The sequence below is a fragment of the Hyaloscypha bicolor genome (assembly GCF_002865645.1).
Source record: "Hyaloscypha bicolor E unplaced genomic scaffold K444scaffold_50, whole genome shotgun sequence".
Lineage (NCBI taxonomy): Eukaryota > Fungi > Ascomycota > Leotiomycetes > Helotiales > Hyaloscyphaceae > Hyaloscypha > Hyaloscypha bicolor.
Window position 1 is genome coordinate 1,297,748 of NW_020194552.1, and position 26,970 is coordinate 1,324,717.

Genomic DNA, 26,970 nt, shown 5'->3' on the forward strand with positions numbered 1-26,970 from the left:
AGAAGTATCTTAACTCAAATAGAAACATTATTACTATTATATAAGTAATATAATTAAAACTTAAATTATAATACTTAAAGCTTAATAAAGAAATTATACTATTTATAGAATTAGTAAAAAGTATAATAAGCTATAAAGCAGTTATAACTCAGTTATAAGAAAAGAGTTTTAAGCTAAGAAAAGGCTTTGTTTTTATATAAATTAATATAATTAAAGCTTAAACTATAATCTATAAACTATAATTCTATAACTATAAAGAAATTATATAAAGATAGAGCTTTAGAATATAATCTTTTCTAAGTTACTACTATAATAAGAAATAATTATATAAGAAGTAATATATAATATAATATATAAATAAAATATAGAATTAAAGAATAAAGATTAGTTAATTTTCTAAAAATAAGAAAGAAAAGTAAAATAATTTATAGAAACCGAATATCTATAGTTATATAACTATATATAACTATAAGAGAAAAATCCCTATTATAGTACTAAATAGAGCTATTTAGCTAAATAAAAAATTATTAGATAATATAGTAATTAGGCTCTAAAAAGATCTTTTTAATAATAAAACTAGATATAGAATAATTAAGTAAATAGTAATTAGTATTTAGATAGCTTATAAATATAACTAGTCTTATAACTTAATAAATAATAAATATTAAAATTACTAAAGAACTAATTAATTAACTATTTCTTAATTATATCCGGAAGTAATACTTTCTAGTACCTTTTAATTATATTAATAATTAAAAAATTAATAAATAAGTATTTATAAATAAAATAGTAAAAAAGATTTTGGAAAAGTTATATAAAACATTCTTCTATACTAATCTAATAAAAATCCTATATCTATTTAGTAGTATTTTAATTAAAGTACTAATTACTAGAGTAATATCTTTTCTAGTTTCTATTAAGATATAAAAGATATAAGCTTACTCGAGAGAATTAGCTAGAATAGAGCCTATAATACTACTGCTTATAATAATAACTTTAAAATCAGGCTTTTTCTTTTCAGAAAAGATAAGTTTACTATTTATTTTAAAAAGAGATAATAGGAAATAAAGTATTCTAGTTAATATTTAAATAAAGAGATAAAAGTAAAGAAAGAGGTTTATATATTATTATTCGAGACCTAGTATTAGTAATAACTTGCTATAATAATAAGGCTAATATATAAGGATTAATTCTTAATTTAAAACTTTGCTATAAAAATAAATGTTAGTATTAGATAGGGCTGGGATATAAATAGGCAGAAATAGCCTATAGATCTATATCTCGTCTCCGTATATTTACTACTCGGTTTTAGCTACTAATTAGCTAATATTTCTGATATTAGCTTAATTAATATTGCAATAGGGAGTAATTAGAGTATATTTGCAAGAGAAGCTTGAGAATTAGTATTAGAAGGAGTTTTAACCTTATTGAGTATTATTAAGGGGAGAAAGGAAAATAGATTAATTAGAAAGAGAAGTACAATTTGGCGGTATCAGGCTGAGAAGAGACTTTGTATAGCAATTAAATTCTGATGTCACCTACCACCTAAACTCGACTTTTATATCTCTTCAAGTGTCGTATACCCCGTATACCCCATAGGCTACCTTTCCGGCGACCGCTCCACTTTACCCCAGCTTCACTTCCAAGTCACTTTACCCCAATTTATTCACGCTAACCGGAAGCACCAATGCACTTCCTCCAGCTCTGTAACTCTTCGGCGTGGCCTTCCATCAGCTTCAATGCCAATTCACATCTCGCCTCATTCTCCTCGCCTCCTTTTCCACTCATTATGAAAGCTACCACTAGCCGAGCTCACAACAACACTTGACTGGTACAATGCCGATCCCGAAAAAACCAAACCGAGCTGACGCTTTGCTTTTGATATTCGGATGGAGTAAACTCCCCGTTGCAGGCTCACTACCAAGTGTAAGCAATGTCGCTCGTCTGTCGAAGTCCATACCAATGACATTGCTACCGCTGCGCCGGTAAGGTTGCTACCCCTGCCACTTATGTCTTTCATGTGCTTGAAAGTAGGGCGGGTACGGAAGGAAACTGTGAGGGTATTCGTTGAATCGTATCGTGGTCTTTGCGCCTTCGGCAAGGTTTCTGTATTTGATACCTCGGTCGGGCTTCCCGAGTTGAGTTGGGCGCAGCAGTGCTGAACCATGTACAACGAACAATTGCAGAATCGCATATACTAGCTACCAGGGAGGTAAATCTCTTCACAAGCCTCGGCCCATCATCCTTCCATGGCCGCTGAGAGAAGAGTGTCGGGAACAATGCGACATATTTGAAATATTACCAGTGTGGCAATCTTGTGATACGCAAAATTGATATTGAAATAAAGTACACATCGGACTTGGTAAAATAATATATATATTGACGTTATATCCTGAGATCAACGACCACTGGGCCTTCGCTCGTCCAACACTACCACAAATCGCCTACAACGAACTCACCACTTCATGTCTTACCATCTCATCAGGGCAACAAATCAAAATCATGGTCATGTTGCCCCTGCAAATAATCATACCCATCCAGCACACATTCCACACACGGCACCAAATGCCCCCACTCAATCTTCCCCTTCACACTCTCTTGCAGCAAAATCTTTCGCTCAGTCCTATACCAGCCAGAGAAATGTATGGAAACGAGCATGACTCTCGGTTCCTCCATCTGATTCGGCATTCCCGCATACCATAGCCTCAAATCCCTTATAATCAACGCTCCTTTCGGAATCGTAGGTTGTACGGTGGGTAGTGGAGAGGGCGTAGAGATGCTTTGCTTCGGGGACCATGCGCGAGTTGAGGATGTCGAGGTCGGATGTTGGGATCGCGTTAGAGAGAAGAGGTATGCCATCACGATGGAGTGCTTCGAGGGCTGCTTGAAGGTGGCGGGGAGCGAGGGTTTTGGTTGAGAGTTCTTCTGGAGAGAGGGTAATAGAGGTTATGGACGAGGTGCGAGGTGAAGTCTGAGCTGCTCGTGTCGAGACCATTGTTTCTGCTGTTGAGTTCGAAATTTCCCTTGGGGAAATAGAGATTGGGACAGCATTTGTACCTGGAGAGGGGTTTTATGCCTCCTCCCACCCTTTAGTCCTTTACCCCATCTTGGTTGCTGTCGAATGATTGTTGTTGTAAGTTGGTAGCTTGGAGAAGCATATCTTGACCGGATAATCCTAACCGGAAGGAATGTTTTGTCGGAAGGACGACTCTTTCGTTAACCCAACCCCTTCTCCTCTTTCACCCTCAAAAAGGTCAAATTGATCGTGATCTGCTCCATGGTCGAACATTCCGGCGATGTTCAGCATCACCGACCACTTTCCCGGCCGAGAACGACACGCAAGTATCGGACGTGACAACTGCTCTCCTTCTGAGCACCAGCAGAGCCTCAAGTGGGAGTGTACCCTTTGTAGACTGGCGATGTATTTCGCGGGCGGCCCTGGAGGAGTGCGGTGATGACAAAGAGGCTCAAGTGAAATCCGCCGTTCTTCTGTCGCTATTGTGGTGCATGACCGTCCGCCATCTCATGTCAGTCACGTACGCTGAGACTTTTCATCTGATTTATTCCCCTGTGCGGCCCTCTCCGAAGGTTCACAGGGGTCACGTAGCCAGACGGGCCTCAAAGTCGTTCGAACTGAAGATGTGTTGATCCCAGAAGTTCTCGAAGGTCCGTGAAAGGACTCGGAAGCAAGACTCCAGCATCTTCCACAATACTAGTAGCTTGTCTTTCCATTATTGGCATTTTTCAAAATGCCGGTAAGGCTGCCTTATGCTCATACCGCTCAATCAAGACATTGCGGTCTGACATGTCATTCACAACAGCAATCAAAGAGTTGTGGAGGCTAAGGATTAATTGTGGAGGCTGGGGCTGTCAGCTTAGCGTCACCAAATGAACCTTCTGCATGGCGCTACAAAAGAAATTTGCCGAGCATGTGGCCCGCCTCAACCTGTGCCGAACTGTCTGATAGCGGGATGTCCCTTATTCTTTTGGAAGCTTTACGTTTGATCCGGTAAACTTCATCCCGGTCACTCTTGATGTGACCGTGATGTCGCATCAAGACTTTGCGGCAATATGGTTAACTCTGCAAGGCCGCCTGGATATCGACAACATTGTGCAAGAGCTGACCGGTCGCTACTTCCTCGAGTCCTCTAAGCAGAAATCAGACCCTACCTTATATCGTGCGACATCGTTTGCGCATGTCGTCGCGCTCAGAGCCATCTTCGATTTACAACGAACTTATCTTCAGTCATCAAACCCAAGCTTTGAAACTAAGTCGTCGATACTAGACCCTAGAATCCTATTTTCAACCCTTTCGCATCTACTCGAAATCAAAACCTCGGCCTTCTCTGCACAAGATGGTTTGCCTGACCATGAAGCGTATTGTGGTTTCATCGGTCAGACCCAACTCTCAGGACTTCGTGCCTTGCTACTTCAGAGCGCGCACATTACTGGACGAGACTATGAAGATTTCACCTTGAGGCTTTCCAAAGCATGGAACCGCGAAACACTTCGTGGAGTAGATTTATTTGTTGATCTTCTCTGTCGGCAGATCCTTTCGGAGCTTTGCAATGGGCCGAAGGAAAGCCACCGACAGTACTGTAAGCCGGCCTGCGGTCTGGTAAATTTTCAGGACTTTGATCGCGGACTTGTAAGTGACCAGGACACATTCCTACAGCCCGAATCTAACATACATAGTGTCCCATTGAAGACCATGACAATACGCTGATGAACGCTGTCCAAAATGCCTCGTCCGCATCACCAATGTCTGCAGATTGGTTTCTGTGCGCACTGGTGCTCTATGACACCATGTGGAGTACTGTTGCAGCTATGATTCAATTATGTATAGATTCGCAGGGCCCGAAAGACCCCAATCACTGGTCTTTCGACGCGGCTCGCCTTACACTTGTGCCTCGTTTCAAGATCTTAGATCAAATATATCGACATTCAAAATTCCCAACCACACCCCAAACTTTGGAGTGGGCGCAAGAGCAAACGAAATCACTCATCTGCTCCGGGCTCCACCCTTCTTGTTTTGGCCCTGAATGCACTTGCCTGGGCGATAATATGACAGGTATACAACATCTGGTAAGGTTTCCAATCTACATATGTATTCCGTGCTAACCGTCTCTGTTAAGTGGAAACAACATATCAGCCAGCAGGCACGCAATGCCATAGACCAGCATTTGTCGCACAATCAGTATCTGGAGGTCGAACCCTCTTTGAAAGAGTTTCAGGCAATTTTGGAGGAGCGCCATAGTACACTTCCTGTTTTTGCCACAGAGATAAAACATATATCGCAAAAGATCAGTGATGATATACAAGATTGGTATCCAAAACCTCCGCGTGGATCTGCAAGCAACAAACACACTCCTCCTGACGATGTCTTTCTAATGGGTTGTCCCGAACTTCATCCGATCCCTGGAAAGGATCTTCTCCGAAGTCTCAAGGACCATTCGTTCGAAGGGCCGCAGCCAGCAAATTTATCATTGGTACACCCACACTAATACTCGTTCATCCTGCACCCAGCTAACATAAGTAGGCTGAAATTCGCCTGCTGAAGGATTTCCCAGCGAACATTACTTGCAACCAGTGTGCATGGACTTCCAGCACTATTTCTGCTCGTAAGGTAGAGCCTTTGTCGAAATTATCCGAATACATACAGGAGAAGTTGCGATCACAACGCAAAATTGCCAAGTCGAGGATCGATCGGCTGTCGAGCGCTTCAAACCTATCAACATTGCCGTCTCATCCCGAAATACTTCCCCTCCGCTGCAAGGGTGCGACTCCACGATCACAGATTGTTACGACCGAAGTGGTACAGACGACCCCAATAAATACTGGAGCACAAAATCTTCGACCTATGGTAGACGTCGGCCGACCTACCAATGAGCAACCCAACCGATTCTCAACGGGCCCTCGATCTCCTCCGAGAGCTGTCAATGAGGGTAGGATGAGTACAAAGAGCCCAAGTCTTCGCAAACCTCTTTCCATAGCAAGTACATACATCGGGTCCACGAGCAGCCCCCTTACTCAAGCCAGTACCATGTCGCGTTCTTCTTCCAGATCCGACTCCAGACAGGGCTTCAGTCCACTTCCATTCCCATCGCAAGCCGAGTGCACAACTCTGCCCGAGGTAGTAGAACCCCCAGACCCGTTCAGATTACAGAGTCCAAAGTCTGTACGGTCTTCAGATGCTGCTTCCACGCAATCGTATCAGTCACCCAAATATCAAGAGCGAAAACCATGGTCGATCTTCAAATCGAAGGGTCCCAAGACGACTTCTTCGATCACTTCGTATGCATTTTTTACGTCGGGAAGGAGTCTCGTTATTTGGAATGATGCTGGAGCGATCTGCTACGATCTCGAGAATAGTCCAGAGATTTCAGTGAGGGTAGTGGAGGCTGGGGACATTCTCCTTGCTGCAGGCGGTACAAGGAAATACGCAGTCGTGAGCAGAATGGGCTCTGTACGAATATCTATCCAGATCAAACCCTACAAATCACTGACGACGTCTAGGTCATAACCCTCCGAAGCTATCAAGACAGGATCAAACGCCCATTCCACGAGATGGAGTTGGAGGAAGTGCCATTCAAGATGGCGATTTCGAGCAACGACCATTATCTCGCATTGAAATTCGGCACCAACGTTCGCATACTGGATACACTGACTGGCGCTCTATTTCATCACAAGTTACCTACGCAAAATGGTCGGTGTGGACAGAATGATCACCTTGTTTCCTTCTCGACGGACTGCCTTTCGTTTATTGCTTGTACGAGATACGAGCCGGAGAAGGTGATCTCATACCATTGCGAATGCCAAACGCCAGCAAATTTTAGCAGTGTTGAGAGTAGTGCCCCATCTGTAAATCACTCTTCTCTAACTATATTTCCCTTGAATCCACGAAAACTAACTGCACGCCAGGGCCTTGTCTCCGACTCCGGCCTCTCCTCCATTCTCCTAACCTCCAAATCTGCCTTCCTAACCACTTTCACCGAACGCGGCTACCCCACCTACCTCTCCTTCCACTCCTCTCCCTCTGCCCATATTCTCAGAGACCAAGACCTCCGCATCGGCTCCCGCATCCACAAAGCTGCCTTATGCGCCACTGGCCAAAATCTCGTCTTGTTAAACGACCGTAATCAACTATTTTTGATGGCAAACCCCTTCGGGAGAGAACAGGCGCCGATTAAAATTGGGCAGGTGAAAAGGCAGACGAGTGTAAAGAGGGAGGTGGAGGTGGCGATGCCGGGAAAGGATGAGGTTAATGTTTTTTGGGTAGAGAAGGGAAAGGGGGTATTTGTCACGGTGGGCTTGGGCGGAGGCAAAAGTAGACCGGTTGAGATTGGGGTTGATGTCGAACAGATATTGGCCGCGGAGCATGGACTTTAATTCTGTTGAACCAGACTCATTTTATTTCCTTGTCTAACAACTTTTGACTCGGCATCTACTGTACATGAAGGCCTAAGTGGGTTTATCTTGATAGATGCTTCTCCCACTCTGTTAGGTGTGATGAGGGCCTGTTTCGCAGCCCTTGAGTGTTCGGATGCTGCCGATATCGTATACTAGCATTCAGATATTACAGAAATAAGTATTTCGCAATGTTTTAGATACTGGAGTTGAACGCTAGTATTTAAATACTAGTATCTGCCCCCATACTAATCTCAGTATTTTCAGAACGACCTACTAGAGGTCGTTCTGAAAATACTGGGAGTTGAACGGTCGGCCTTAGGCCACCACGTGCACTCCCAATGCCCCCCAAATGCCCTAATTTATAGTGGACTTATCGCACACCCTTCCACTGTAATTATATTATTCTAGGACTAGTTTAATAATAACTCTAGGGTATAAATTTTTTCCAAAGCTTTATATTTTGTGATTCTCGTAGAATAAATCTCAGATTAATTTATTTAGTAGTAAGTAATTGTAGTACAACCGGTTTCCCCGGAGGTCATGTGATTTACGTCACATGACCTCGTTTCCTATATAGGACATGGGACATGGGATATGCAGGAAACGGGATATGCCGGACACTAGTACTAATTAGTCTTAGCGTATTTAGGGATCACATATCAGAACCTTGATACTGCGATCCCTACTTAACAGAATACAATAACTTCACTAACCTACGCAATTAGCATTCCACGACTACATGACGGTGCTATACGTTACTAGTGAACCGACAGTAATATAAGGTATAATTATTTTATTAATTACTTTTCTATTTAACGATAAAATAAATCCAGGCTTCAAGACGCTATAATTATCCCTTCGTCCGCTGAGACATTGCCACATTAGCGGCCGCACATGAATATCCCTAATTTGGATTATGTTTTGGCCGAATTAGGGATATTCATGTGCGGCCGCTAATGTGGCAATGTCTCAGCGGACGAAGGGATAGGGAGTAATCGCTAATTATTAGGGAAGGAGAAGCGGGAGATTAGTGAGGCTGAAAATAGAGGCTAAAAACGCTAGGGGAGATGAAGCTGAAACCTCCGTAATTATGATAATTATGAGTATTTGCATCTTTGAGAAACAGGTGTAAATTATACCGATACTAGCGTTCAATATCGAGCATTGAACGCTAGAGTTCGATATTACTAATATCCGGTATCCAACTTACGTGAGCCCGTGCGAAACAGGCCCTGAGTGTGCAGCGATCGGGCTTCAGAAGTGGGGGACGCCTCGAGTCCGTAATCTGCACGTTACACAGCCTCACCGAGCCTGAGCCCAATTCCAAGACTCCAAACAGCAGCAGCGTTCCGCGACAGCGCTCGCTGCCAGTACCATCGTAGGTGACAGAAAAGCCTTTTTCGGTCTCATGCTCCCAGCCGCAGCTGGGAACAATGTCTCAGAACCCCACCCCCCAACCCGCCGATCCAATCACATCTAAGACCGGCGTTCAGGGCTGAGGCGAAGCTTGGGGGAAGTGCCGAACACAGGATGAAAATGATAGATGGGGTTGAGTGGTTGTGTCTCGGATGCTGGGAGCGACTGAGGATGTCAGCCTGGTACAGGCTGAGTATGTTGTGGAAATTTTGTGGAGGATATGAGTAAGAGTGCATGTGGTGATTGGATTGCTTGGGATTGCCTACTGCCCGTGTCTCTCCTTTCGACAGACTTCTCGAGCCGTCGAATCCTTCGGCCTTCTTTGACTTGGCAACGCTGCGAATCTGATTCTTTGGACTTGCTTTTCCCATCGCGGGCCATACTACTTAGTATATTCAGCTGTCAGGTTGCGATCTGGCCCTGATGAATTCTGATATTCAAAGTCCGGTGGAGAAAGAAGTTACGAGCAAACTGCTTCGCTCCGAAGAAGTACTGCTGGTCCCGATGAATAATAGCCGCGTTTTCAGTGATAGAGGGGGAGACACTGGAATGGAGGATGATGAGACGCTACAGGATAATGGGGCGCAGAGGCCGTGGGAAAAGAGGAAGACGTTTAGGAGGACGGAACTTAGGTAAGTTCTTTTCATTCACTTCGCTACCTTTCTTATATCAGAAACTTTCGAGGATAGAAATTAATATGTGATCAGACGGACCCTCGGCGAACGCCATGTAAACATGATAGCATTCTCTTCCACGATCGGTATCGGATTGTTCTTGCAGTCTGGAAAGATCATGTACCTTATTGGACCCGGTGGTGCAGTCCTGGCATACCTGTTTATGGGTACTCTTCTTTGGTCAGCGAATGCTTCGTTAGGGGAAATGACAGCCGTTTTTCCCGTCAAGGGCCCGATCATCGATTTTCCAAGTCGATATCTAGATGAAGGGGTTGGATTCGCTGTGGGCTGGATGGCTTGGTCAGTTCTATCCCTCTCTCCAGGTCCCTCAACTAATCAACAATAGGTTCGCATACATCAATCTCACAGCAACCGAAGTCTCAGCTGTCGCCTCCCTCTTCAAATTCAAATTCGAGCCCGAATACCTAGCATCTTTCTCCTACCCCCAAGAAACCCTCCAATGGACATTCGGTCTCAACACCAACCCGGCTGTGTGGGTCGGAATGATGCTCCTCGGTATCTTAGCTATCAACCTCCTCCCCGTCCGCGCCTACGGCGAAATCGAGTACGTCTGCGGCTGCATCAAACTCATTGTCATAGTCGGCATCATAATGATGAACACAATCATCAACGCAAACAATACTCGCACTAACGGCACAAGTCACTTTCAGCTTTACCAATTGCCTTGGGGATTCTTCTCCAACCAGACAGTAACGGATCCTTCAGGTGGGAGAACATATACCTTTACGGGAGGAACGGGACGATTGGTGGGTATGTGGTCAGCGATGAACACGATTTTCTTCAGTCTGCAAGGATTTTTTACTGTGAGTGTTACGGCGGCAGAAAATAAACATGTGGAGAGGGATGAAGCTATCAAACTCGCTACTCGCAAGGTCTCTCTCAGAGTCATCCTCCTCTACGTTCTTGTGGTTTTCACAGTCGGACTCAATGTCCCATACAACGACAAGAATCTGCAAGATCAGACTATCAGCTCTATTCGCAGAGGCCAGAACTCGCCGATTATCATCGCCTGTATACACAATAGCATTGTTGGGTGGCCTCATTTCTTCAATGCTTTTTATATATTCTCGGCATTCAGTTGTGGGGTTAATGGATTATTTATTGCATCCAGACTTTTGCATGCACTTGCGAGCATCAGGAACGTGTGGCCGAATACGGGATGGGGAGCGAATATCAAGGCGAGGTTGGAGAGGACATCAAGCAAAGGTGTGCCTGTCAATGCGGTGTTTGTGAGCTGGTTGTTTGGTCTGCTTGGGTTTCTGGCTGTTAAGCCGAGTCCTGCGAGAGTGAGTCCCTTATTATATTTTTGAGGGTTCGATATAGATATGTTAATAATATGAATAGATTCTCGGCCGCATGGCAATCTTCTCCACCTGCTCGATGCTGATCGTCTACGCCTGCGTTGCTATCTCATTTTTATACTTTAAGACCAGAACCATCAACGGCGATCCGGATGAAGGCGTGCTGGTCTCCACTCCCGAAGGACAGTTCTTGAATCGTAATGCGAGCGACTATCCTTATAAATCGCACCTCCAATGGCTACGCTCGGCATACGCGCTCTTCGGCTGCTGTCTACTCATCATCTTCATCGGATGGCGAGCTTTCTTGAACCCGTTCTCTCACGCGGATTTCTTGGCTGCGTATCTGAGTGTCCCAATATTCATAATCATTGTGGCATTATATCATCTCAAAGATGAGAGTGAATGGTATCCTTGGACGTGGGGAAGGCGAGTTACGATGGACATTGGGAATCCGGTTTCGACGCAGGAGAAGGACCCGGAGAAGAGGAAGGGGAGATTTCATAGAGTTGATAGGGAGAGGTGGTGGGCGTGGGAGAATGTAGTGGAGATGGGTAGGTGGATATGGGTGTGGATGAAGTAAGCGGGGAAATGATCAAAATATATTTCGAAATTGAGAGTGTTGTGAATGCAGAATGTAATTGGAATTGTCCTACGTATCTGCACCAGTCGAGTGCAAAGCCTCGTGACCATTTCACCAAAGCCTTATATATCATAATAAGTCACCCATTTGCAACCAGAAAGTGCCCTCCCCTGGTGGAGTGGTCAAGTCAAACTGGGAGGAGGATTTGGGTCCGAATCTCGACAAACTAAGAAAAATTTGACTCACTAGTACCGTATACGTACGTACACCAATCGCGGAAAGATGTAGGCATTCTACACCGGGCCGAACTTTTTGCTATTTCAATTTTCTTTCTTTCTTTTGGCTCGAGTAAGCATCTAAAAATCGTCGGAAAACCAAATAAAAACCCAATCCCGTTCGGCGAAGCGCTGGGTTCACCCCTTCAATCTTTCAGATTAGAAAAGTGTTTTATTAGTTGAATCTTTTTCACCTATTTTTACGGCTGTCATTTTATAAATATAGAGCTTTTTAGTAATATTTGTTTTACTTTAGGTAATAAAGAGGTCAGGTAGGGGTGAACTTCTCTCTTAAACTTTTCCCTTTTTATAGGTGAGAGGCTAAAAGTTTGTGTGATCTTGAGTTACTAGAGTACTATGATACTAGATATCAGATTGTGTGATGTAGTTTAAACCAAAGTGTGACGGTCGGCACCTCTACATAATCCGCCGGGGGCTCGGTATTAGGAACTAGGAGTAAAACGTGAGGCTGGGCTAGGGATCTTAGTAATATACTATTAAAGGTCGAGGTACTCCTACCTCCTTTACCCTCTAGCTTAGTATTTTCAATACATGAGGTTCTTTGAACTTTGAGCCTTTGACTATTGTATTGATCCCGCCGTCACAGACGGCGTGCCTACTGGCTATGACGACCATCTTTTCCTACACTGGACATTCGGAACTATTGAGGACTTTAGGAACTAGTAATCCAATCGCTTTTAAATCCTAGCTTATGAGACCCAATTGCTGGGCTCACTATCAATAGTCAGGTCAAATAAACCGGGCGTTGGTGGCGTTATGAGAGGCGAGAGAGGGCCACGGGGAGTTGTGGTTAATCGAGCGTTTGATCATTTGATACGAGGCTTACTCGTGTCAAATGGTACGTCGCCACGCTACAGCTCAGCTCATGCTGTGTAACAACTATCTCGGGCAGGTTACCCTATCAAGCTGTTTCTGGCTACCAAAGCCCAACTGCTCCCTCTCACCCTCACTCAGAGTGATGATACACACTTTTCGCTTCTGTATTGAAAAGGTGTCCGGAGATCACATCATCACAAGATGACTTTTCCTGTGCCCCCCGGGGCTACACTTTCACCCGCTGGAGCTGCACTTGCAGGTGGTGTTGTTGCAGTTACAACTTCACTAACAACACTCTTGAATAACCAGCGCCGCGGGCAGGAGGCCCAAGGTGAAAGGCCGCCAACGAAATCTAACAATGAGTCGGAACCAACCTCACCTTGCACAACCCCGGGCGAGTCTTCCTACGACAAAAAACTTGGGGGTGAACCCCCGAGCGGGTTCATACCCAGGGCAGTGCCAGAATTCTCTGGTTTGCGTCCGCAAGCAGCGAGGGACCCTCCAGTCCGTGTCAGCCATGGAGGGGGGAGTGGTTTCCGCATACACGTTCCTTTCCCATTCAGCGTACCCATAGCGGCGGGGCACCTGCTGGTAAGCACTTGAAATTGACCAGACTCGGTAGTCGTGTTTGACGCTGCTTTGTAGCACAGCATTTTCAGCTCCTCTGATGATGAATCAAGTGCTGCGTACGTGTCCGAGAGAGAAAAAACCTCCGCTCCTGCTGCGTCTTCGGCTCGCACCAGCGATTCAGCGTATACGGCCATGCCGCCTCCTGATGATGGACAGGATGGTGACACCGATGATGGACAGGATGGTGACACCGATGATGGACAGGATAGTGACACCGATACTGGAAAGCTTCTCAAAGCTTCAGACCTTAAAAGTATCTGGGAGAACTTGAAGATGAAGGGGGCCGCAGATTTTGGGACGGGAAGTAGTCGGACGATTTGGAAGAATAGGGACTTTCGTGTCGATGCTGGATTTCTCAAGGACGGCGTGCGCCATTGGGAGTTCCAGGTCAATGGCAGTCCCGTGTCGAGGGTCGGTAAGCGACTGCTGGGGAGGTACGGGACTCATGAAAAACTGTTCAAGGGCGCATTCGATACAAAGAACGTGCCTGAGTTTGAAGAATGGAAGAGAGCGGTTTTGGACACCTTGAGTAGACTCTAGTGCTGACTTCTGCGAGAGAGTTATCTGTCCACGGTTGCAAAGGGTGATGTCTGGTAGAGAATGTGGCATGACTGTTGATCTCGTCCATTGAATGTCGTCTCCCCTCGCACATCTCTCACAAGCTCTGTTCACGCCCGTTCGTCAATACGAGCGGTTTACTAATCGGGCGCTACGATTGGTCAATCGGCCTTCCGATTAATCAATCGTAGCTCCCATTAATTAATAGGAAATGGAATACGATTCGCAAGCCACAGTGGGTCCCGATTAATCAATAAGGGGGCCGATTAATCAATCGAATGGCCGATTGATTAATCGGGTAATATTGAGGTCTCGGGAATAGCAAAAGCTTTACTATACATGCCTCCTACTATGTCTAGGCGCTCCTATAGCTACCCCAGCCCTTTTTGGTACCCTCCCCTCCACTTGATTACCTGATTCTCCTTCTTCTCTAGCTCTATTCTTACGTGCTTGCTCCTTAGCTACTCTTTTCTTTGCTCTCTCAGATGCTCTTCTAGCCTTCTGAACTAATATAATTGAACTACTGTAGTGGGGAATCAGGTGACGGGTCACGTAGCTGGTCAGGTGCTCTCGGCTGTCCACCACCCCCATATATAGCTCTCTCCTCCTCTCCTTCTCTCCTTTCTCATCAAGAAGAGCATCCCGAATACTCTAGTTTTCAATATATATTTTAGTATCCCCATGTACCCCTCTTCATTAGTGAGCGACACAGGGAGATTAGTCACTTTATATACTCTTTCTCTCAGTAGAATGATTCCTACCTCTCTCGATTCGCAGTCAAGTGGTCCGTTCGGTTCGTTTATCCTAATACCCTCCTCTTCTCTTCGATTTCCTCGCAGTAGCTTCGATTCATACGACCTTTATAGATATCGCAAAGACCCTGAAAAATGGATATCTCTTACCAAGCAAGCCACCCAATTTCCCCAATTTCCGGTACTTCCCAAGTAAGCGATATTATCGTGGATCCTATAGTAGTTTAATGGAAGCTCGTTCAGGAGCAAGCGAATTAGACACTTATAGAGCTTCTTTTACTTATTCTTTTCGTAGTTTGCTCGATTATCCAGTTCCTAAGAAGTACAGTTAAAGATCAGGTGATTTTCTCCTTGAGCCCGGCTCAGGGAGAACCTACTTGTTTGCCACCTACTCCCTTACTCTCGCCTTCTTGTCCTCCGGTATCGAAAGCCGTATACTCTTCTCAAGTCCTTTCGATTAATACTCTTGGCCTGGAACCTTTATAATCGCCTTCTTTGCCAAGCTTTCTACTAGACAAACCAGTTTCCTTAATAGATTGCAAGCTTCTGGAACTAGCAAACAAGCCAGTTTTAATATATTATAAGCTTCTACTTTATTAGCTTTATCTATTACTTCTTATTAATCTTCTATTTCTTCTATTTCTACTTTACCTATTCCGGCTAGCTCTTTTAGCTCTCTATTTGTTTTATATATTAAGATAAAAAAGGGCTATTTCTATTACTATAATAAATACCTTTCTAGCCTTTAATATATATATAGGAATTATTATTTCTAGTTCTACTATTATTTTATAATAGATATTTATTATTTAAATAATTATAATAAACTATATCTTGAACTAATAAGCCTACTAATAGTAGTCTATATATATAAGGCATTTTCCAGGTATTTTCAGGCTTTATAAATTCGCTTATAGGCCTTAGAAAACTAAAGTCTCCTTAAATACTTAAAAGTTATAAGATAACAAATAATAGTTATGACTTAATATTTAGGGTTAGAGAACTAAAGTAACCTAAATATAATTTAATTAATTAATTTTTAAAGATTTATATGTTTCAAAATTGTATTTATTAGTGAAATGCCCTAAGTATATAAACTACTATTATTAGACTCGTAAAGCAAGTACTAGCTTAGCTTCTTTCTTTCTAGAGCTCTATTATAAGCTAAGAGAAGCAGGTAAAATACTATATAGATAATATAGAATAAAATAAAATAGTAAAAAAAAGAATTTAAAATCCGGTAGTATTTTACTCTAATAAAATTTTAGTAAAATATATATACTTTTATTAGTTTACTACCTATAATTTATAGATATATAAAAGCTAGTTTAGTAGATTACTTATATAGCTAGTTCTTAGTTTAGTATTTAGTTTAGTACTTAATTTAATTTATTAGTTTAATATTTTATTCTTTAGTTTAGTATTTGAAATAAATATTAGTTAGTTAGAAATATATATAGTAGGGAATTAGATAACAAGTTATATAGCTAGTTAAGTACTTTTAGCTATTTATTACTTTTATATATAGCTTTCTTTTTCTTTCTCTCTCTTCTTTTTTATTAAAAAAAGTATTCTAAATACTCTAGTTTTTAATATATATTTTAGTACCTCTATATATCTTTCTTTATTAGTAAGTAATATAGAGAGATTAGTTATTTTATATACTTTTTTTTTAATAGAATAATTTCTATCTTTTTTAATTTATAATCAAGTTATCTATTTAGTTTATTTATTCTAATACTTTTCTTTTTTCTTTAATTTTCTTATAATAGCTTTAATTTATATAACCTTTATAAATATTATAAAGACTCTAAAAAATAGATATTTCTTATTAAATAAGCTATTTAATTTCTTTAATTTCTAATACTTTTCAAATAAATAATATTATAATAGATCTTATAATAGTTTAATAGAAGCTTATTTAGAAGTAAGTATATTAGATACTTATAGAGCTTCTTTTACTTATTCTTTTTATAGTTTACTCGATTATCTAGTTTCTAAGAAATATAGTTAGAGATTAGATAATTTTCTTCTTAAATCCGGCTTAAAAAGAACTTATTTATTTGCTATTTACTCTTTTACTCTTGCTTTCTTATTCTCTAGTATTAAAAGCTATATATTTTTCTTAAGTTCTTTTAATTAATACTTTTAGTCTGGAACTTTTATAATTACTTTCTTTACTAAACTTTCTATTAGATAAACCAGTTTTCTTAATAGATTACAAGCTTCTGAAACTAGTAAACAAGCTAGTTTCAATATATTATAAGCTTCTGAAATTACTAAACTTACTAGAGAATCTCGATTCTATAAAGCTTCTAGCTAAATATAATTTAGTACTAGATAATACTTTACTAGAGTTTAATTTAGTACTAAACTATACTTTATTAGAGTCTTTATTTTTACCTTTTTTATCTTCTATAATTTCCTCTTTACTATATATATCTTTATAGCTATATATAGCTTCTATAATAAGTTCTACTTTTTTGCTTTATTAAGCTTCTATTTTATTAGTTTTATCTACTATTTTTTATTAATTTCTTATTTCTTCTATTTCTATTTTATCTATTCTAGCTAGCTTTTTTAGCCTTTTATTTATTTTATATATTAAGATAGAAAAGAGCTATTTCTATTATTATAATAAATATTCTTCTAGCTTTTAGTATATATATAGAAATTATTATTTCTAGTTCTACTACTATCTTATAATAGGTATTTATTATTTAAATAATTATAATAAACTATATTTTAAACTAAAGTAAATACTAGCTTAGCTTCTTTCTTTCTAGAGCTCTACTATAAGCTAAAAAGAATAGATAAAGTACTATATAAATAGTATAGAATAAAATAAAGTAATAGAAAAAAGAGTTTAAAATCCGGTAGTATTTTATTCTAATAGAATCTTAGTAGAATATATATACTTTTACTAGCTTACTGCCTATAATTTATAAATATATAGGAGCTAGTTTAGTAAGTTACTTATATAGCTAGTTCTTAGTTTAATACTTGGTTTAATACTTAATTTAGTTTATTAGTTTAGTATTTTATTTTTTAGTTTAATATTCGAGATAAGTACTAGTTAGTTAGAGATATATATAATAGAGAATTAAGTAATAAGTTATATAGCTAGTCAGATGCTTTTAGCTATTTACTACTTTTATATATAGCTTTCTTTTCTTTTTTTTTTCTCTTTTTTTATTAAAAAAAGTATTTCGAATATTTCAGTTTTTAATATATATTTTAATATTTCTATATATCTTTCTTTACTATAATTATTCTCCTTTATTACTATTTTAGAAAGAATAATTTTATTTCTTTTATAAGTTATATAAATAGTAGATAAATTAGGATAAATTAATTAGAAAATGATTTTATTAAAAGTATTATATAACTAGAGAATAATAAGTTACTATATTTAGTAACTAAGTAATAGCCCTATTTTAATTAGCTTTTATTAAAAGTAAGGCTTATAAACTATATATCTTTAAAGTCTTTTCTAAAACTCTTATTAGAATTCTAGTTATTTTTATATGAAATCTATATTTCTTTAGAATCTAAAAGATTATAATCTCTTAAATATTATATTTAAAAGCTTTGAAATTTATTTTCTTTATTATATTCTCTTTCTGTTTTCTTATATATTCTATAATTCTTCTAGTTAGTTCAGATAAAATTATCTTTTTAGCTACTTTCTTCTATTCTATTTTCTTATTTATAAAACAGCTATTTTCTTTATTCTTTCTATTCTCTTTATCTTTTCTAGAAATACTACTTTTAGTAATATCTTCTATAAGCCCTATAGCCTCTAAAGCTATATATATATATAATAAGTATTTTTCTTATAGTCTAGGAAATTAGTAGATAGCTTTTATTTAAACTAGACTTTATATAATATATTTCCTTTAAGAAGAGCTAGTATAGCTATAGTATTAATTACCTATACAATTAAAGGAAATAACTATATCTATAATTAGATACTAGTATCTGTTTATATAGTCTATAGTTATTTTTTAAAGATTTAATTAGCTATTTTAATAGATTTCTAATATTAAAAATAATAAGCTTATTTATAAATAATCTTTATTTCTCTTTTCTTATAAGTCTTAATTACTTTTCTTTTAAACTTACTTTTATTATTATAGACTAAAATAGAAATAGATTTATTATTATTTAGTTATTTAATAAGCTTATCTATAGCTTTATTTATAGTTTTAGCTTTAAGTCTATAAATCTATATAAATTTAGAAAAGTAGTATTTTAATTACTAGATTTATATATATTCTCTATTTTAATTATATTATAATAGTATTAATAATAGTAATATTATAGTATTAATAAAATATAAATAAAAAGATTTGGAATTTACGAAAATTATAGAAATTGCAAAAATTACAGAAAAAGCTTAAAAATATATAAAATATATAAAATACAGGAAATATAAGAATATAGAAGTAAATTATATAATTTAAAGGATATTTATACGAAAATCTATTAAATCCAGAACTATATACTTGCTAGAATAATAAGATTAGATAGATATAATTCTTTTAGAATTCTTCTAAGCCTTTTTCTTATTATAATAAATATAGTAGATATTTATTTAAATATAGTTATTATAGAATAAGTTATATCAAATATATCTTATATATTTAAATATAATATTAAAGGCTATTATATAGGTTATTAATATAAAAATTAGTAAATTTAAAAGATATTTACTAATATATATTAATTTCTTATAATAGTAATTAAAACCTTAAAAGTATTATTATAATAAAAAGTATATTAGACTAGAATAATCTTATTATAGCAAGTATTATAGTATTTCTTATAATATGTCTAATTATTCTAAAACTTATATAATTGGAATTTGTATTTAATATTAGCTTAATAGTACTTCTCTACTTTTATTTTACTAGAAAGTAAAATATCAGGATTTTATAACTACTATTTAATATCTATATACTTTCTAGTAATAAGGATTTTCCTATTACTACTTTTAGTAAACCTTTAATTCTATATAGCTTTGTCTTTAGTAGACTAATTATTAGTAGAGTCTTTAATAATAAAAGAAAGCAAAAACTAAATACTAGAGAAATATATTTCTAGTATAATAATATTAAAATATTACTCTATTCGGCTATAGATATATTAATAAAATATATATAGGGCTAGAAATAAATAAAGAATTAAAAGAAATATATTAGAAACAAGACAATTAATTAGGAAATATATAGAATTAGTAATTATATTTAGAAAGTAAATACTTATACTATAAACTATATATTATAAACTATATACTATAAACTATATACTATAAATTATATCTAGATAGTAAAAAGAAAATAGAGGCCTTATATATATCTAGAAGCTCTAAAGAAATATTCTTACCTCTATTATATATTAAAAACTAAAGGATTTCAGTTATTAGTCTTAAAAATATATTATTATATACTAAGAACTAATATATTAAAAAAATAATTAAAGTAATTAATTATATTTAATTAAATTAATTTTCTAATTAATTATAATTTAATTATTAAGTTTTAAAAAAAAATTAATTATTAGACTAAATATAATTAAATATAATTAATTATTTCTAATTATTATATAAAAGTTATATAAAAGTTATATAAAAAATAAATTCTCTTTATTTTCTTTAAATAACTATAAGCCTATTAGATAAAATATTAACTAGACTAATAATATATATATAATAATATAAAACTAAGCTTTTTTAAAAAGAAAAAACTAATTTTCTAGCTCGAAATTCTTTTTCTTCTTTAATTCCTATTCTTTTTCTGTCTTTTTTATCTTTTTCTTCTTATTTATAAATATTCTCTAGCTTTTAAAATATATAATCTTCTCGAAAGTACTTTTATTAAGTCTATTATATAGTTTAGTATTAATAAAAGCCCCTTATAAGAAAAAACATATACTAGTAATAGATAAAACTAGTATTTCTAAGTATTTCCTTATTATAAGAAATAATATAAGAAACTTAATTTAATTAGCTTTCTAATAATTAAATAGCTAAATCTAGAGCAAAATTAGTATTTATATATAAAAAAATTATAATAAAGGAATTAGTAGTTCTTAAGAGATTTTAAAGTAAAGTTATAATATATATAGAGTTATATATAACTTAAAAGCATATAATAAACCTCGAATATTACAGGTATTAATTAGAAAAATTAGTAGCCTTTTAATTTTATAACTAACTACTATTTATATTATATATATTAGGCTTATAAATTATTAATTATATATATATTATTAGAATTCTCTATTTAGAGAAGGCTTCCCTAAATCTTATAAAAGAGATAGAGATTAGTTCTATATTAAATTTAATACTATAGTTTTATAACTTACTAATTTATTCTATTATCTTATTATTTACTAATAAATATCTTATAAGCTAATCTCTCTATTCTTAAAAGAGATAATTTAATAAGTAATTATATTTCGAAATCTATAAAATATATAATTCTTTACTAGAGCTATTTCTATAAAGGAAGTTAACTAGATTAACTCTAATATAGATAATAATAAAGGCTTATCTAATACTTTTAATAGAGCCTTTTAGAAGCCTTTAAAAGCTAGTAATAATAATAGAGACAATTCCGGTAATAATTAAGATATTGAGATTAATATCTAAATTATTACTATTTAAGCTATAAAATAGAGATTATATACTAAAGTTAAAGTATTTTAATAGAAATAAGAATTAGTAGATATAATTAACTAATATATTCTATAGTTAGAATAATATAAGAATACTTTTAAAGATATTTTATAATTTACTATATTTTATAGAAACTCTATTTATAAGTCTATTTTTTTTTTTTTAGTAATTTCTATTAGAAAACTTCCTGAAATAAAGTTAGAACCTATTTTCTTTTCTAATATAATAAGCTTTAAAAATAATCTTAATACTATTTATTAGAAGCTATTATATAATATTCTAAAGATATATTTAGACTAAAAAAAGCTTTTTAAGATCCGAATATCTGATTTATATTATAGAAAGTTCTTTAAGAAATAGAGAATATTTGTATTTTTCTAGAAAATAGTTTTTAGAATCTAATCTTAGATTTATAATAAATACTTTTCTAGAGTTAACTTTACTATAAGTATTTTTAGAAACAAATCTTATAATATTTGAAAGGCTATAATAAAGTAAAGCCTACTATTATATAAGGTTTATTAGAAGCGATTTAAGGCCTATTTAGCTAATATATTTCAAGTACTTTAAATCTATTAATAAGATACTTTTAAGGAACTCTGAAATCTTTATTAGAAAAATAGTAATATAGTTACCGAGTTATATACCTAAATAATTAGTCTTAAAGTTAACTAGAACTTATATTCTAAAAGAAATCGGATTTAAACTCTTAATACTACTTTATTTAATTATAAGACTTATTAGATACTTATATTTATTTTTTTAGAAAATAAAATAGTATCTATTTTCAAATAGTTTAAAAAAGCTTAAAAAGCAGAATATATTACTTATTTTAAATTAAGGAAAATAAGAATAAAAAAGTCTAGTAAAAGTAATTTTATTTCTAAAAACTCTAATTTAGTAAATTCTAATTTATAAAGCTATTAAAAAAGAAAGAATAAGTTCCGAAAATTATATAAGAAATCTTTAAATAATACTTTAGCTTTTTTAAATCTTTAATAAAATACTAGTTTTATTTCAGATATAGTTTATTAGACTTATAAATAGAAAGAATACTTTTTAGAAAATATAAAGTATTTTAAATATATTAAATAGATTTAGTAGAATTCTAATAAAGCTAAAACTATATAAGAGTTAAAATATCTATAAAAGCAGATTAATACTATTATTATAAAAAAGTATTCTAGAAAAGACTCTTTTAAAAAACAGAAAAAAGAAAAGGCTAAATCTTAAATATTAATAATTTTAGTTATAATAAAAAAGATATATTACTTTATATAACTATTTAAGTAAGATTAATATAGCTAGAAATAGATATCTTAGAAATATATAATAGATTCAATAATATTAAGTTAGACTATAACTTTCTTAATAATAATTAGATTTAAAGCTAGAGCTTTATTACTTTAACTAAATATAACTAAAAGTTTATAATCTTTTATAAAAACAGATTTAAGATCTATTAAATCTATAATCTTGAAATATTTATTATAGATAATTATAGTAAAATATATTTTTTCAAGCTCTAGTTCTATAAATATAAAAATATTAGCTCTTATAATCTTATTTTCGGTATAGAATTTTATAAAATAACTTTTATATAATATATAAACTATATTAAAAAATAATAGATATATATATCTATATGGCTAATAATAATATTAAAATCTTAATACTAAAAGAATTTAGTAAAGAATTTAACCGGTATTCTAAACTAGTATCTCAAGTTTTATTTTTAATAAAAAACAAATATAACTATTTCAGATAATAAACTTTATATATTTATAATAGTTATTAGATCTCTATTTTATTATATAATTCTAATACTACTAAATAGAAGTTTTTAATATAGCAAATTAATATCTTCTAGAAAAAGGCTTTAAAGATATCTATTTATTTCTAGAATAATAAATATAAAAACTTTTTAGAGGTTTTTAATTCTAATAAAGCTTTAAAACTTCTTAATTTTAGTAGTATTAAATACTTTATTAATATAGATAATATAGTCTTATATAGGCTTTTATATAATCTATTAGAGATCTAACTAGAAATATTATATTTATATTTATAGAATATACTTTATAAATATTAGATAAGACCTAATAAAAGTCTAGTAGAAATATTTATTCTTTTTATTTCTATAAAGAATAGAGAACTATATCTTTATATTAATTATTATAGATTTAATTAAGTTATAATTAAGAATTAATATCTGCTTTCTTTTATTAATAAAACCTTTAACTAGCTCTAAAAAGCTAAGATCTTTATAAAACTAGATTTTAAGAATATATATTATTAAATAAGAATTTATAAAGAATAGAAATAGAAAACAGCTTTTAGAATTTACTATAGCTATTTTAAATATCTTATAATACCTTTTAGGCTAGCTAATATACTAGTTATATTTCAAGTATATATTAATATTATATTTATAAAACTTCTAAATTATTTTATAGTTATTTATTTAAATAATATCCTTATTTATTTCCGAAATAAAAATAAATAATATAATTATATTTACTAGATACTTACTAAATTATATAAAAATAACCTATTTTATAAATTTAATAAATATAAGTTTAATATTAAGAAAGTCGAATTTTTAGGTTTTCTTATTAGAATAAAAAGTATTTATATAGATCCTAAATAGATCTATAATATTATTAAATAGCTAGAACTAAAATCGTTTTATAATATTTAAATATTTCTCAGATTTACTAATTTCTATTATAGGTTTATTTACTATTACTTTTAAATAACTATAGACTTAATAGATCTCTTAAAAGAAATAGAAAAGAGCCGGAAATCTGGTTTCTTTATATAAATAGATAAAGTAGCTAAAAGCTTTTATTATAATATCTATTCTAATTTATTTTAACTCTTTTAAGAAGATTTATATTAAAACTAATATATCGAAATTCGCAATTATTAGTACTATTTTATAATAAGTTAATTCCAGTAATAGCCTGAAAAAATACTAGTATCTAATAGTATTCTAGTTCCAGAAACTCTCTAGAGTTAAATATAACTATAGTACTTATAATAAAAAGCTATTTATAATTATTAAAGTCTTTAAATATTAGTATTATTACCTGAAAAGATTCAGATTTATAATTAAAGTTATTATAGACTATAATAACTTCTAATACTTTATAGAAATAAAGTATCTAAAGACTTATTAAATATATTAAATAATATATTTTATAATATATAATTTTGATATTATTTATTATAAAAATACCTTAAATTTAGTAAATAGACTTAATAGAAGACCTAATTATAAAAAAGATTCTATTAATATAACTTAGCTTCTAATCTTTTAGAATAAACTAAAGAAAGCTTTTATAATTATAATTTAGAGATTCTTATAAATATCTAAAAAGTTCTCTCTTTAAAATAAGTATTATTTAATATTTACTATCTCTATAATAGCTAAAAAGAAATATTTACTATAAAACAAATAGATAAATTATCTTATAAATCTCTTAATTATAAAATTAGTTAAAAAGTAAAATATAGAAAAATGCCTTAAAAGCTTTATTATTATAGCTAAAATAATAGAAATATTTATAACTATATTATTTAGTAGAACTAAAAACTTCTCAGTTTTCTAAGTTTTTAAATTAGATAATTACAAATATCTAATTCCTTATATATAGATATATATAGCTATTAAAAGAGTTATAATACTAGCTTTTCTATCTAAATTCTTTCTGAATATTATTTAGATAGCTTAGAGAAATAATTCTTAATATTAGAATATTATAAAATAGAGATTTAGTAAAAAAAATACTAAAGAAAAGAAAATCTAGAAAAATAATTCGGGCCTATTTAAATACTATTTAAGAATTATTATATCTAATAATTCTACTTTATATTAAAAAGTTATAAAGCTTTATTATAATAATTTAATAGCTAGATATTATAGAATAGAGAAAACTTTCGAACTTTTTAGAAGGTTTTAATATTAGAAAAATATATAAAAAAATATTTATAATTATTATTAAAAATATAATATTTACTAGAGAATTAAAATAAAGAAGTATTTATTATATAGTCTATTTAGTAGTTTATTATAGCCTGAAAAATCTTAAAATAAGATTATTATAGATTTTATTATAAGTCTATTATTATATAAAAACCTAGTAAAAAATTCCGATTTTAATATAATTCTTATAATTATTAACCAGTATTCTAAAATAATAAAATATATTATATACTATAAAACTATTAATTCTTTAAAGCTTATTAAGATTATATAGAAATATATTTTCTTAATCTTTAGCTTTTCTAATAGAATTATTTCTAATTAAGAAATAATATTTACTAGCTAGTTCTAATTTACTTTTTATTTCTATTTAATATATAAATAGTATTTAAATATAGCTTACTATTTTTAGATAAATAATTAAATAGAAAGATAAAACTAGACTTTAAAATACTATTTGAGATATTATTATAATATCTAAAAAAATAACTAGTTTAAAAAGTTATTTTTTATAGAATTTATATATAATAATTTGAAATATTAGATTTTATAAAATATATCTTTTTATATATATTATAGATATTACTTTTAATTTCTATTGAATTCTGAGAATAGAATTATAGAAAAAATACTAGCTATATATAAAAGACTAAAAACTTTTAAAATAAATAGAAAAAGCTTAAAGATTTATAGTATTATATATAAAATAACTAGAAAATCTATTATAATAGATATTAGTTAGCTAAATACTATTTTAAAAAAGCTTAAATAATACTATTAATAAAAAATATTAAATTTAAAATAAAGAAACTTAAACTAAAATTTATAAATCTATTTAGAATTCTTAAATATATTAGTAATTTAATATATAAATTAGAACTACTAAATATATATAATTATTTATATTTAACTTTTTATATTTCTTTTTTTAAAAAATATATAATAAAAAAAGATTAGAAGCTATATTTATATCTTTCCGAAAAACTTCTAGAATTAGTAAATAATAATAAAAAATAAGAATAGAAAGTAGAAGCTATTATTAATTATTAATAAAATAATAGAAATAAGAAGTAATAGTATTTAATTAAATAAAAAGCCTAGTCTAAAAATTATAATATCTAGTTATTTGTTTTTTCTAATTTTAAAAATTCTAAAAAACTTCTAAAATTATATAATTAAAATTATAGTTTAAAATCTAAAACTATCTTTTAATAATCTTTTAAGATTAAAAAGAATTCTAAACTACTAAGAAAAAGGCTATTTAAAAGAAAGAGAAAATCTAAATAGCTAAAAAAAGGCCTGAAATAGTAATAGAGATATTTTTTCTCTAGGGTTTTTTTATTTATAAAGGTTTTCTAAAGTTTTATTAATACTTATAAGAATTATATAGGAATTATTAGTGTATTTAAAGATAATTCTCTTAATTCTATAGGGATTCTAGTTCTAGTAACTATAATTATATTATTATACACCTCCTATTAGCCCAATAAATACTACCCTTGAGAACTTTATATATCCTTGTATAAACCAATAACAAGACAAGGAAAACATACTCAATAGGTAGTATAAAGAGAAAGGAAAACGTATATAATAGGATAGTTAAAGACAAAGGAAATACAAAATCCCAGCGAAATAACTACCCAGCCCTAGCCAATTATAGAAATATTAGCACCAGCGGTCCGGACCATATAATCGTACCGAGGTTATTAATTACTTGTAAAAGATATAACTAGATACGCTTATCTTATTAATAGCAAAGGTATTTATAGTAAATAAAAATATATATATACGAAAATACCATAATAGTACTTGAAGACGCAAGGGGAGAAGATATCTCGTATCCGTA

At 32.7% G+C, this 26,970-nt stretch overlaps 4 protein-coding genes across 4 annotated transcripts; 3 read left to right on the forward strand and 1 right to left on the reverse strand.

Annotated features, from left to right (window-relative positions):
• Positions 1 to 2,337: 2,337 nt before the first annotated feature.
• Positions 2,338 to 3,077, reverse strand: K444DRAFT_326634 (uncharacterized protein). Its single transcript, XM_024871922.1, has one exon. It carries the CDS (start codon positions 2,857 to 2,859, stop codon positions 2,482 to 2,484), a length of 378 nt encoding a protein of 125 aa, XP_024740620.1. The 5' UTR covers positions 2,860 to 3,077; the 3' UTR covers positions 2,338 to 2,481.
• Positions 3,078 to 3,983: 906 nt separating this feature from the next.
• Positions 3,984 to 7,567, forward strand: K444DRAFT_661132 (uncharacterized protein). Its single transcript, XM_024886545.1, has 6 exons — positions 3,984 to 4,648; positions 4,696 to 5,085; positions 5,136 to 5,489; positions 5,540 to 6,466; positions 6,517 to 6,861; positions 6,922 to 7,567. Exons 1-6 carry the CDS (start codon positions 4,046 to 4,048, stop codon positions 7,387 to 7,389), a joined length of 3,087 nt encoding a protein of 1,028 aa, XP_024740621.1. The 5' UTR covers positions 3,984 to 4,045; the 3' UTR covers positions 7,390 to 7,567.
• Positions 7,568 to 9,540: 1,973 nt separating this feature from the next.
• On the forward strand, positions 9,541 to 11,174 carry K444DRAFT_493161 (uncharacterized protein; the record flags this gene model as incomplete). The annotated part of the gene is made up of 3 exons (XM_024873233.1): positions 9,541 to 9,800; positions 9,847 to 10,807; positions 10,866 to 11,174. Coding segments are annotated over 3 exons (1,530 nt in total), but the record flags the coding sequence as incomplete, so codon positions are not given.
• Positions 11,175 to 12,715: 1,541 nt separating this feature from the next.
• K444DRAFT_626775 (uncharacterized protein) lies at positions 12,716 to 13,684 on the forward strand (the record flags this gene model as incomplete). The annotated part of the gene is made up of 2 exons (XM_024882701.1): positions 12,716 to 13,105; positions 13,160 to 13,684. The coding sequence occupies 2 exons, from the start codon at positions 12,716 to 12,718 to the stop codon at positions 13,682 to 13,684; spliced, it is 915 nt and encodes a 304-aa protein (XP_024740623.1).
• Positions 13,685 to 26,970: the final 13,286 nt, after the last annotated feature.